General features: G+C 35.3%; 1 protein-coding gene across 1 annotated transcript in view; it reads left to right on the forward strand.

Annotated features, from left to right (window-relative positions):
• Positions 1 to 814: 814 nt before the first annotated feature.
• The window catches only part of LOC129235239 (beta-1 adrenergic receptor-like), a 49,001-nt gene continuing 35,986 nt past the window's right edge, over positions 815 to 13,829 (forward strand). The window contains 1 exon segment of the mRNA XM_054868949.1: positions 815 to 1,254. Coding sequence (XP_054724924.1) covers positions 815 to 1,254 — 440 coding nt within the window.

The raw sequence follows: 13,829 nt of genomic DNA on the forward strand, positions 1-13,829 counted from the left end.
TCCCCGATTTTATTACAACGAGTTTTCTCGTGACGTCCGTATGTACGTATGCATGTGCGCATGTGCCTCGCATCCCTCAAAAACGGTATGCCGTAGAAAGTTGAAATTTGGCAAATAGACTCTTAGGGGGGAGCCTAGTTGTGCACTTTCCCCTTTGGTTGTATTCGGATGTTCCAAAAGGAGCATTTTACACCTTTTTGGGGGGGAAGTCATTGTTAATATCAATGCAAACTCAAGTGGTGTTATAATTTGGCGGACACTTGGCGATATAACGCCAGACTTTTGGTCGCCAAGTTTTGTCGACAAATTTGGCGGGTTTTTAAATTTTTCTTTTAAAAGTTGGTTTTAATGTGGTCACTATTAGCGATATTTAGAGAGTTAACCATTAAATCACATTACAGTTGCCTATTTTGGGAAAATTAATCTATGTAAAACAGTTTTTTGCTTTGTTTAGCAGCAAACTAGGGGTGAAAATATTTAAAGCGTTTCCTTGCTTATTCCAAGGCGTTTTTATCGTTAAATTGGCGTAAAAGGAAGTCATGTGATGCACACATCAGCTCGTTTTTATTTTTATATTCAGTAAAAGTCTGAGCCCTATGCTGAAATGTTATTTGCTCACTATTTAGAGATAAAGATAACAAATCAATTGTTTAAAAAACCCATTTAATACTTTTTTACTTTGTAGTGGTCAAATCTTTTATTTCATTATCAAGAAACTTCATTTTCTTCACTGTGTCTTCTTATTTTGCTTTTCTTTTTATGAAATTTGACGAGTAACACATCTCTTTCTTCCAGGCCTCCATTTTCGGCGAAAATGAATTCTTCAGAATTCAACAGCACCTATGGAAACGAAACGCGGCATATAATTCCATCTTCGAAGCAATTCATCTTGATTGATGATATTTATTTGTTCTATGGTTATTCGGTAGTCGTTCCTATGTCTATCATCATCATCCTCATCATCATACTCGCCATCGGTGGCAACATCATGGTCATCATCACAATTCTTCGCCATAGAGGAATGCGAACTAGGACTAACATGTTCATCGTGAACTTGGCTGTAGCAGACATACTGGTTGCGGCAATGGACATGCCAGTGTCTTTAATAACTATCCTGAAAGGACGTTGGGTGTTTGGATACCCTCTGTGTCAACTAAATGGGTTCACCATGGCCCTGTTTCTCATATGCTCCATACATACGCTCATGTACATTTCTGTGCATAAATATATTTCAATTACAAGGCCATTTTCTAGGTAAGATTATTTCAATTTTGTTCTTTAAATGTGAAACAATGTTAAAATAATAAGTTTGATTTAAAGTTGTTGAGCGATAAATAGTGCCGCATCTTCAACTTTTTCTCAGGGCAGCTGAGGTTAAGCTGACTCCTTAACCTCAAAATCTATCCAACTTCGACTTCGCAAGCACTGGCAAAGTTGTGGACCTTGAGGGAAAACGAAAGACTCCGACTCTTGAAATTTTAAACCTTCGACTCTCGACTCTGACTCCTTCACCCAAAATCAGTCCGACTCCGCAGCCCTGCTTTTTCGAGCCGGGGCAAATCTTAAGTACCTCTTTTACCACTCTCTCTCTCTATATCTCCCTTCAATTTCTTTTTACATCGAGTTTCAACGAAAAATCACAGAAATAGGGTGAATTTGCAGTCACTTTGAAGTTGCTGTCAGGGGCAAGGTTCCCGGCTAGCTTTCCCTATGTACGGCACTGGCGACAAACAGAATGGTATCAGTAGCATGGATTTCGAGTTTGGATTCCGAAGCCAAGAAATTGAATCCCAATGGCTAAAGCTGATAATCTCGCCAGGGAACCACAAGCATATTGTAACAATGAAACTATTTAAATAGATAGCAATCAAAAGCTGAGCACATTGAGATATTTTTGCCTCAAGAAGTATTTGTCCTCGTTCTCTCGTTATCGAGACATTAGGTTTTAAAGTCTCCCGAAATCTTCAGAAAAGCGTTTAAGACTCAAGAAATGGAAGATACTTCGCGATTTCTCCGTCTGCATGTGTCAAGACCATCTGCAAAGTGTGTGAAAGATATCTGTCCATTTTTGAACGAAAGTCACTAAATTTGGCTACTTTTCTTAAATTTCCACAGACTTTAAGACTTTATACTTCGATAACGGGGACACGAAAGCAAATAATTTATGTGTAGGGTCTGATTACTGAATAGGCCAACTAGGCCATGGCCTAAGGTTCCAGTTTTTTGGTAGAGACGTACCGAGTACTCGGTAACTGTTCGGTACTCGGCCAAATTTTGATCAGATACTCGATCAATACCGAGTAGTTGTATAATATGGAACATTTTTGAGACACATTTTACAATTAATAAGGAAGTGCAACCATATAATATACTGCAATCATTTACAATTCAAATTAACAAGTAAAATTAAAATTTTGAGAATAATGAAGTTTGTTATGCTTCAATGGAGTCAATCTTTATTTTAATGTGTCCAAAGTTAATAAAACTTATTTATTGAAACTGGGGCAGTGTAAAAAATATGAATTTTTCATATTATTATGTTTGGCGGACTAGAACTATAATAGATTGATATAATTTCTTTTAATTCCAACGTGATTAATCATACCTTTTATTTATTTGTTAATTTTTAATTTTTTAATGACATTTTTACAAACAGAAAATCTTTTAAATAATAATGTGTAGTTAAATTTCAGCTGGAATTTTGCTTTAAAAACTATTATGTGCACATGGAGGTCTATACTACTATTCCAATGAGTTCGAATTCAATACGTGTGTGTCGGTAGTTCTTCTTAAAACATAATTGGTAGAGGAGACTGTTGTACCTTGACCATAGTGTACCTTGCGCCATGCTTTCTAATCAGCTAGCGGTTTTACCTAGTGAGGAATCACAGTACTATGTCAGCCATGACAGTCTCTCCACCTGCCAGAGTGAGTTGTTGGTTGAAATTCCAGCTTTTATGTGGCCAGTGATTGTTTTGTGATTTGTGCAAACAAAAGTGCATAATTCCAGTGTTACTTAAATAAAATTTGACTAGTGTTACGCAACTGATTGACCATTATATCTATTGCCTATCTCTCGGTAAGTGTATTCAACATTTAGTCTTTACTTTTTACGTAGCTGTTAGGTTAGGGTAGCCACTTTTGTATAAACATGCACCCTCGTGTACCTTGAAACCAAGCTTCATCTTGTACCTTGAACCACTGGATCAAGGTACAATAGGTACAATAGGTTGTAGTGATTTTTTTTTAAAGGTAGGATTTCCCCATGCCTCGAAGTAAAACAGGAATCAAGAGGGATCCAGTAGATGTTGAGGCATTGCAAAATGCTATTGAAGCAGTAAGAAGTAATGATCCTGACAAAAAAATGACTTTTAGAGAAGCCGAAAAAGTATTCAAAGTGAGCAGGTCAACCATTACTAGGCATTTAAGAAAAGTTAAGCAAGTACAAGAGGTCTGTCTCAAGGTACACGAGCATCATGTACCCTGGACCAAATTACATAAAATTTGAAAAATATACAAAAACAGAAAAATCTTTTATTATAATCCGAAATATATTTTTATTTATGCAAAAAGGCTTGAAATCAAGATTTAATAACTAAAAACCATAAAAATCACACATTCTATTTTTGAAAACTAAAAAGTTTTAGAAGTGGTCCAAGATACAATAGTCTCCCCTACTCGGTACTCGGTAACTCGGTACTCGGCCGAGTAGTGAAAGGCCGAGTACTCGGTACTCGGCAACTCGACCAAAGTGCTACTAGGTACGTCTCTATGTTTTAGGAGCCCCCAAACGACTAAAATTGTTTTCGCCGGAGGTAAAATTATTTTAGACAATTTCAAAGTTCGACTAGAGGGGTTTCTGAAAAAGTGTTTGGCCTAGGGCCCTCAAAATCCTAATCGGGTCCAGTTCATGTCTCCAGAAACATGTTTTATTACGCTATCTTTTATATTTTTTTTTGATTAATTTTTTTTCATTATTACACTATCGTATGATTTCCTGGTCCGAATTATGTAGTTTCAATTGGCTGTTATACGACTGCCCTTTAGTTGCCAAGAATTCATTTGTCGCTTACTCCTCACTAGCTGCGTTGTCCGACTTTGCCCGGTCTACCTTGAAAATAAAAATTGTGTCAAGTGACGTATATTCAACAATCAGGCTTAAATAAAAGAAAAAAAAAATCATGCAAAATTTCTCTTCCAATCAATGACGACAGATATTAAAATACTGTTACGCGTTCGGTGCAACTTTACACTTTCTTTGAATGACGACACAGTTCTTGAGAAAACATAGGAGATTTATTTACAACTATGTACAAGAAATATCGTTAACAACTGCTAGACTCACCATAGCAGTTAGGCAAATATCAATTAACACCGTATACTCATTAACTCTGTATCAAACAACACCGTATAATTTTAGATGCAAAATAATGGAACAAACGCCTAATTTAGCCTTATTACAACAAATTAATCCCAAAAATAATTACTATTTATAGAATTTGTAAAAATACTTTTTGCCAAATTTCATGAAAATCGGCAGATCGGTCTAGGCGCTATGCGCGTCAGAGATCCTGACAGACAGAGATCCGGACAGAGAGAGATCCTGACAGACAGAGAGAGATCCGCACAGAGAGACCTTTCAGCTTTATTATTAGTAATAAAGAAGAAAGTAGTGCCTAAATTCCAGCTAAGGCTAAAAAAATAGAGCTAAAAACGCAAATAACTTCTGCCGTAATTAAGTTAGAGCATTGAAAAAATTGCTTACAATGTAGAAAATTCTACCCTTTCCAACGATATATATAGTATTAATATGGGAAAGTAGTCGTCCCCCCATATTCAGGATTTTCTGTGAAAATTGAGACTGAATTGGAATAAAAAGAACAATTTATCGGATCTTTTTCGAACCGGTCTGTAAACCTTTTCCGGACTTAAAGAATCAAAATGCGAAAATTTCAGCGAAATCGACCGGATAGTTCTCGAGTTTTGCGCGTTCAAACACACAGACGCTTTTTGGAGACTTCATTTTATACTATGTAGGGACGAAACACTGACAAATATTTGTGCATTCGTAATTTAGTAAATAACGTAAAATTTTTTTCGTATGTGTTAGGCATAACACGGGTTACAATGTAAGTACTTTTGTGAGTCTCATATGGAGTTTAGTGTAAAGAACAGGTTGTTAATAAGATTTAGTACCCGAATAAGCTTGAATCAGAACCACTGCTTCAAACTGCATTGGGAGGTACGAATACGATCGGTTTGGAAGGTGAATCCCATTTCTATAAAACAATTTTACGAAACTTACTGTAGCGGCGATCTCGTCGATAGATTTGTTAATTTGGAAAATCAAGTTAGGGGTGCAAATGACACAAGGAACAATGACTTTTGAATGAAGATTCTTTTTCGCTATAGGATGATAACAAATTATTAACTTCGGAATATAAATACGAGTGCATAAAAAATTTAAAGTTTCTTTTTCATTAAAAGAAAGTAATAATTTCTACTTGTTGTGGTTGTGACATTTTACGTCACGCCACAAAATGTACAAACTCACTATATTTTTAATGTGCATCAAATTTTCTTAGAAAGTTGATACAGTGAATCCTGTGTAAGTTGACCACTTGTGGTGCAGTACTGGGTTGGTCAACTTACACAGGTGGTCAACTTATAAAGGGTGGAAGTGATTTTTTTTGTCATTTCTTGCATCATGTTTTCATTTTTTTATTAATTGACACTTACTCTTTCTGTTTAACTCACTCTTATTGTTTAACATTACTTTGAAACAATAATTAAAAATGTTATTCAAATATTTTTATTTTTTTCCCTCGTTTTTTACTAAATTAGACACTGTAGTTTTAGAAAATCTGTAAGTGTCAGCTAATTTACTCCGACTTTCTACCTTTTCAATTAATTTCAATATTTCATACTTTTTATCAATCTCAAGTTCAACTAACTTTCTTTTTGAAGCCATTTTATGTAAAACTTATAACACAAATAGCAATAAGCTGGATTTTCCTAGTTCATAAGCTGAAAATGAAAATGTTGTATCTTTTAACGCCTTGCACCAGAAATAAGTAACTTTACTATTTAGAACAATTCCAGTGCTACCACATAACATTCCAACTGGAAGTTCCAACTTGGCACTTTTTACTGACACCTGTTTTCAGTCAACAGTAAAGGTTATCTCAAATAGAACAGCAAAAGAAAACCAAGTTTGGAGAATAGAGTAGCATATGCTGCTGTTTTATTTAGTTGGTAAAATGCTGGTCTGGCATCAAAGCATTAAAATTATTCTTGGAAAGCTATAAAAAAATAAATAAAATAATTTTCTTAATTAAGTTTAAAAAAATTAACCACGTGGTCAACTTACAAAGGTTTTTTTTTTTACAATACTCCAAACCAAATTTGGTGTACATTAGTGGTCAAGATAGAGAGGTGTTCAAGTTACAGAGGTTTTCCGTTATTATATAAGATAGGACTAATTCCGTTCCCGGCAAAAGTGATCAACATAGGCAGGTGGTCAACTTACAAGGGTGGTCAACTTTACAGGTTTTACTGTACCTTATATCAAGGGTACCAAACCTATGGCACGCGGGCCACCTCCAGCCCGCGACCCGTTGGTTAGTTCAACTTTACCAAATAAAAATCCCGATTTGTCACTATATTACAAATTTAAAGACAAATTCTCAAATATTGGTTTATGAAGAACACGCGGGCCACATTCAGCCCGCGAGCTGATCCGTGCGACCCGTTGATGGTTAGTTCAACTGTATAAAATGAAAATCACGATTTGTCACTATATTACAAATTTAGAGACAAATACCCAAATATTGTCTTCTGAAAAATAGAATACAAACTTCGCTTTAACAAAATAAGCATCTAGTAACGATAATACCAATTCTTGGTTTGCAATTTTCATTTATTTTCCTTGTTTTTCCATGCTATCTAGAACTTTTTAAAAAATTGCATATTTATTCTGGCCAACGACAACCAATTTAACATGAGGCGTGGCCCTCGGATAAAAAAAGTTGGGTACCACTGCTTTATGTTAAGATAATAATGAGTAGTTATACTTAAATATATAAAACTAGAGGTCCGTTCCGACCTTGTTCGGGTTAAAAAAAACTATCTATCTTAAATTAATATTATAAAGGTAATATTTAATTTGAAAATTTATCGCAAGCAATATTTACCCCCTTTTTATGAGGTTTGAAACAAGCTGATTTACCTCATTAGTACAGTAAAATTAGGCCAAAAAATGGCCAAACCCAAACATCCAAAAAAAAAAAAAAAAAAAAAAGGCGAAACCTGTTGCAAATTACTTCTTACCCTTCCAGCAAGAAGGGGTAAAAAGTCCCAGCACTTTGCGCGTCGGGTTTTGAGGGGAAAGGGGGGGGGGATGAAATAATCTTCTATTTAAATAAAAATAATTTCTATTACTTAAAAAAAATTCTCAAACTTCGCAGAAAGCACTCTATAATAGTAAAATAATAAACTCTCACAGAAAAAATTCTAATTAGCAGGGGTGGACAGGTGGAGGGGGGATTTGAAGGGGGGGGGGGGGTTCATGGAGCAGCTTTGCGTCATTGGAATTTTTAAGGCAGTTTTTTCAAGGATTATTTCTTTCTTTTTTGAGGGCTTTTATCCTGGATGGGTACTCCGTCACACTTAAGGGTGCGCCATCACTTTTTTGGGGGGGAGGGGGAGGACCCTGAATTTACATTCTAAAATCAACTATTGCAGTGAAGTTCACGAAAAAGTGTCCCTGATTTAAACTTTTCCGAAGTACAAAATGTCACACAATGATATGGTAATATCAGAATGATAATTCTCAAAGATCTAAGCGAGCTCAGTAACCAAATTATTTGACTGGAGTTATTAAACTGTTTAGAGCGCTGGAAAACCAAATTCCTATGCAGCATAAAAAAAGTTCAAATTGACCAAAATTTCCCTACTTCTTCTTGATTAACTTACTTCAACTTTTCTACAATCTTTTGCCATCACCGTAAGGGGGGACAAACCGAAATTGCAAATAGTGAGACGGGCAATGCTGCAATTCTGCACCCTCTAAGTCGGTGGGGGGTTCTCATTTGCAAACACCAAGCTACCTCTCTTTTATGCAGCTGGTTATGTGAATTATGCTAAATATGTGGACATATACTTGCAACACTATCTGAAACTTTTGAGTACATCATGCGATAAAAAAAATTTGATCACATTAAACATCAGCTATCCAACGATCTAACGCTCTGACAAATTCAGGTGGTCTGGAACCTGTAGTGATTCAACGATGGAACAAGTCTTGCTGAGAGCAATGAGCAATACAACAATAGAATGCTAAATATTTACACCTTTTTAACCGACTTCAAAAAGGAGGCGGTTATCAGTTCATACCGTATGTATGTTTTTTTTTTTTTTTGTTTGTCCACTCATAGCGTCTCACCTAGTGAACCGATTTTGATGATTCTTTTTTTAATGGATAGGGGATGGCTCAACTTAGGTCCCATTACTTTGTTTGACCATATTTGTTCTTTAGAAAAAAAGTTATGGGCAAAAAACAGTAAATTTTATGCAATTAAAATGATATTGTAGCGAAGTTCGCACTTTTCATCCGTGGATAACGGTGGCTCAGTGGTAGAATTCTCGCTTCCCACACGAGCGACCCGGGTTTAAATCCCGACTAGGACAAAGTGAATTTTACTAAAATTTCGTTTCTACTGTTTCCCGTATTTTCTCGAATGTTCTATTAATTTCTGTATCTTTCCAAGTCTGGAAAGTTCCAGCACTTTCTCAAGTATTCGCTTCATTTGGCTTTCACATTGTCTTCGCTATCTTCATCTACGCGACAATATGAAACTCATTGTTATAAAAGTTTGGTGCCATATAACAGTAACATTAATAGTAATTGTAATGATAATTTTGAATAAAGGCTTTTCTAAAGCAATACAGTGATATAGAACCGAACTTATTACTAGGTATCTTCTTACTTTTACTGAAATATCTACATTTACACTAAAAAGAATGAAATAAAAAATTTTTGAAAAAAAAATAGAACCGACTTCAAAATTGCTCTAAAAAGTGAAAAATAATTTTATTCTTTAAACACCATCGATAATACTTTTAAACATAATTTTTGAAGTTGGCGCAAAAACAAAACGTAAAATCCATTGTAACCGTGCTTCGTTCATATTTTTATCAAAAAATCATCCAAAGTTGGGAACGAAACATTTATATCGCTACTTAAATATGATGTCATCAATGCGTAATGCATGTGGTAGTGAAGAAACTGGACCTGGTAAAATTTATACTTGTAGTTGAGTTATGGCTGTGAATGATTTTATCGATCGTTTTTGCGCCAACTTCAAAAATTATGTTTAAAAGTATTATCGATGGTGTTTAAAGAATAAAATTATTTTTCACTTTTTAGAGCAATTTTGAAGTCGGTTCTGTTTTTTTTTTCAAAATTTTTTTATTGTCTCTCAATTTGGTAATTACAATCTGTTTCTAAAGCCCCCAGAAGTTTCTTCCCTCTCAAGTTGGTAGTAGTATTGCTCGCTGATGATAAAGTGAGTTGCGATGAGACCTTCAACGTTCGTGTAGTTTATATTGATTGTATTGATTATATTGATAAAAGGATATTGATGGCAAACAATTTTGTGGCATTTCTTTGTAAAGGAGGTAAGCAGCTATGTCTTTAGCTTCTGTTACGAGAGTAGTTATTATCTGTAAAGATGTGTAAGCCCAAACCATCTTTTACACCGAATGGTATGAACAGTAAAGATGGAATAACAAATTGCTAAAAACTTCTGGTACGAGTTATGCGCTGATCCTCCATCAGTATTCGATGAATCTGGTTTCAGAAGGAAAGAAATCCTGTATCGTTAAAGTGCTATTATCTGCAGCAAAAGGTTCATCTACCATAACAGAACGAACAGCTGGTGTCATATATGAGGCAGTGAGGAGCAAAGGGATGTAAGTGGACATTTTCGAATTTTGAATAAAACACGTTTAAAGATAACATCCTAGGTAGGCTTTCATTGATTTTCTTTTCTAAATCATGCTGTATAGAAGCAACTACCATGTCTCCAGGTACCATCTCTTGCCCTAAGATAGAGGAGAGGTTCACTAACCATTTGTACTGGTTATCTCCAATTTTTTAATTTTGCCACTGACATCCCTCTGCTTCTCACTGCATCATATGTAATAGATGGAAGATACATGCTTGAACATATTTTTGGTTCTGTAAGCTTCAAGGAAATATGCCAGTAATGCAGTGTATAGGTCACTTCTAAGTATGGGAAAGCTAGTGTCATTTTTGATGGGTGCAAAGAAAGCACCGCAGAAATATAATCTGCGTCTTATTACAACAGTCAAGCCCTAGAAGACTTTCTGCGCCTCAAATCAATCTTGTGCTTGCTCTGAGGGGTTCATTGGATATAGTGAGTGTTTGAAAAGTCTGAAAGTGGACTGAAGTGTGCAACTATATGCACAAACTGTGCTAGACATAACTGCAACAATAACGATTTTGCTGAGAATCTAGATTCCAAAAAACATTTTGATAACGAAGACTTTTTGTTACAAGCTTAGGAGAAATCATTTGAAAGCAAAAAACAGTTCAGCGTAATTTTTCTGGCCATTGAATCAAATGTGCAGCATCAGAGAGGGGTGGGGGGAAGGATAATATTTTAGTATATAATTTCGTTTTGGGAGGTGAGTTACTGTTCTTATGGGGTGGACAGTCCTGATTTAATGCATTTTAGATTTGCATGAAATAATACTTCTACTTGAAATAAAACCGGGGAGGGGGGGGGGGGGGTTGAGTTTATTTTATTTGGCGGAGGGGGGGGGGTGCTGTAGCTTTGAGAGGAGGTGCACCATCGCTTTTGGAGGATGGACACACTTGATTTCTAACTTTAACTTAGCATAAAATAATGTTTCCATATGAAATGTATGGAGGGGGGTTCAGGGGTACTGCTTCGTTTTACGGGGATAGGGGGACTCTGTAGCATTGATGGGTTATGTCATCCCTCTTGGGGATCAAACACCTTTAATTTCATGCTTTTAAATTTAGTATAACATAATATTCTCACTTTAAATTTACTCTAAAAATTCTAGAAAAATGCCCAAAACAGCAATTTTTAGATGCCCCCCATTCCAAAACCCGACGCACAATGGGGTGGGACTTTTTACCTGTTTTTATTGGGAGGGTAATAAACAATTTGCACCAGGTTTAGCTTTTTTTTTTGGATGTTTGGGTCCGACCCCTATTTTTACTGTACTACATTTTCAGATCAAGAGAAACCAACATATAATTCCCACTGAACAATACAATCTTCCCTTACGTAACGTTGCACTACATATCGAATAATTGTACGTTTGATGACGGTAATGGTATAAGAAGTTTTCATTGGATATTGTAATCGCTTGAATTGGAAAAGAAAATATACGGGGACCATGGGGATGCAAGGAATATGAGCCAAATGATCTGCTGCTGGTGCTGTAAGACCAATAATCGAAATCATATTATTCCGTAGTGAATTACATTGGGATTGAATTCCATTAAAGAGATTAGACAAAGTATAGTTGCGCAATAAAATTATTAGGCTATCGCCTTTAATTTTAGAAGCATGAAGAGAAGTCTAGAGGAATACCATATTAAAGAAATTCTCCCAATTGCCCGTTTTTTCTTGTTAAAAATACGGAGTTTTTCTGTAGGAGATATTCAAAGTAGTTTTAATGTGAAGGAGCCAGTTTTTATACCTCTAACTAGAGGACCCGACAGACGTTGTTCTGATCAAATTTTGTAAATTGAAAAGTTAAAAAATTTCAATTAACTATCAAGTGTTTGAACCGTTTTGTTGAAAAAAGTTAGTACAAAGAAAATATTTCAAGCTGCTTGTTGTCAGAATGCGTATATTTATTACAACTTGATTTATCTAATGACCACTGAGCAGTTGTTTTATTAACTATTTTTTCTCCCGTACTTGATGGTTTGTTCTTTCAGCCATACTCAAAGGATGAAAAGCGTACTCAGATATTAAGTGTAAAAACTAACTACCCACCTAGAACAAACGGGAAATTCCCTGTAACATCCCCCATATGAAAAAGAAGAAAACAATCGAAAGGATATCGTTTAAAAAAATGATTAAGGTAAAAACAGTTCTGTGAATAAGCGAAAATCACTCATCCCCCCTCCCGATGTAAAACAAACACATTCTTCATCTAAAATGACTAAAAACTCTTTAAAAACGAAAAGTAATTCTTTGCAATTTGAAATATTTCGCCAAATAAACAAAAAATACAATAAATTTCATTAACAGTAGCTTTAAAATGTAAACAAATGATCACGCAACTCTATCGTTAACAGCCAAAATCGCCAAGCCACCAAGTTACTGTAATCCAGCCGATCAGTAAGCGGAGCCAACTCCGACCGATTAGCAGTCCGATCTTTTGAACGAAAAACTTTTAAAACTTCATATATTGCCTAATTCGTTCTTTCCACCAAAGATAAAGATCTTCCACTGCACTGATCTTTTGTGTACAGAACTACACTCTTGTAATTTATCTGGACGAAAATAAAATTTGTTTCGTCTTTAAATTCCATCATTTTTTCCTTTAATAATGTACTGATTAGTTTGATAATTCTTAAAGTATTCTTGACATTGGTGCCAAAACTCAGATGGATTTCAGCCGAGAACCAAATGTTGCTAGGTACGTTACTTTCTGATCATTTGGTTAGGAAAATCTAAAGCACCGATCCGATCACATTGTTCAACTACGACGACAAAACACTTTTTGCGTGAACCTTCCAGTACTTTACTTTAAAATAGATCACGGGACCTAAAACCGTTGATTTCAAGAAATGAAGGCTTCACTCTCTCTCTACGTTTTATCTGTTCTCATTGACATATCACAGTAGGAAATTTCATTGCAAAAAGCAGAGCTGGCTTTCTTATTATCCTTTGGCTACGGGTTAAATATTTATTTCAGTTCTTGCTCAACAATAGGTTAAAATAAAATATTAATCATTTGGGAGATATAACCATCGAATGTTTAAATTAATTAATTAATTAACAAAAACGTTTCCGCGATTTGATCCATCGCGCTTCGAAACCATGCTTGCCACAACTTAATTATGCACAAAAAATTTGATCAAAATCGGTCCAGCCGTTTAAATGCCTTATGGTGACAAACGTACGCACAGAAAATTGTTATACATTAAGATTAAATTCCCTGCAGTTCCGTAAAAAGAAAAAAAAAGAAAAAAAAAACCATCGCGGAAGCCTGTTGGTTGATTTTTGGTAGTGTTGATTTTATTATTTTTTTTCCAGTTCCACCGGGTATGCCAATCAACATTAATTTACATCCCTGGTTTTCATGTACCAATCAAGTTTCAATAGAATTTTTTTGTTGATTCTCTACGGCGGTGGCAAACAAAAAGTCCCCTATTGAGTGTCCACTTCATTTTCCAATTTTTCCTTTAATTCTTATATTGCTTGACATTGAACGACAATCAAAGTATTTTTGCTGACGCTGTCCTTTCAATATGTCGTCAAAGAGATATTTTTTAAATGTTTGCCATAAAGCCATAGGGTTAAAAATTGACATAAAAGTTAAAATAGTTGTAAAAAATTATCTGAGTTTTGGAGTAGAGTCAGAAAGTTACATGTATAAACTAAGGTTATTTTCACAGATATGTCGCCGTCTATAAGATTGAGTTCTTTACATGCTGCTTGATAGGTTGGCAGGATCTTTAACTGTTAATCGCCTTTGTAAATATGTAGTACCGCGGAAATATTTCAAATGTATTCTTATGTGACCGAATTCAG

Source organism: Uloborus diversus, chromosome 2 (genome assembly GCF_026930045.1).
Source record: "Uloborus diversus isolate 005 chromosome 2, Udiv.v.3.1, whole genome shotgun sequence".
NCBI classification, from domain to species: domain Eukaryota; kingdom Metazoa; phylum Arthropoda; class Arachnida; order Araneae; family Uloboridae; genus Uloborus; species Uloborus diversus.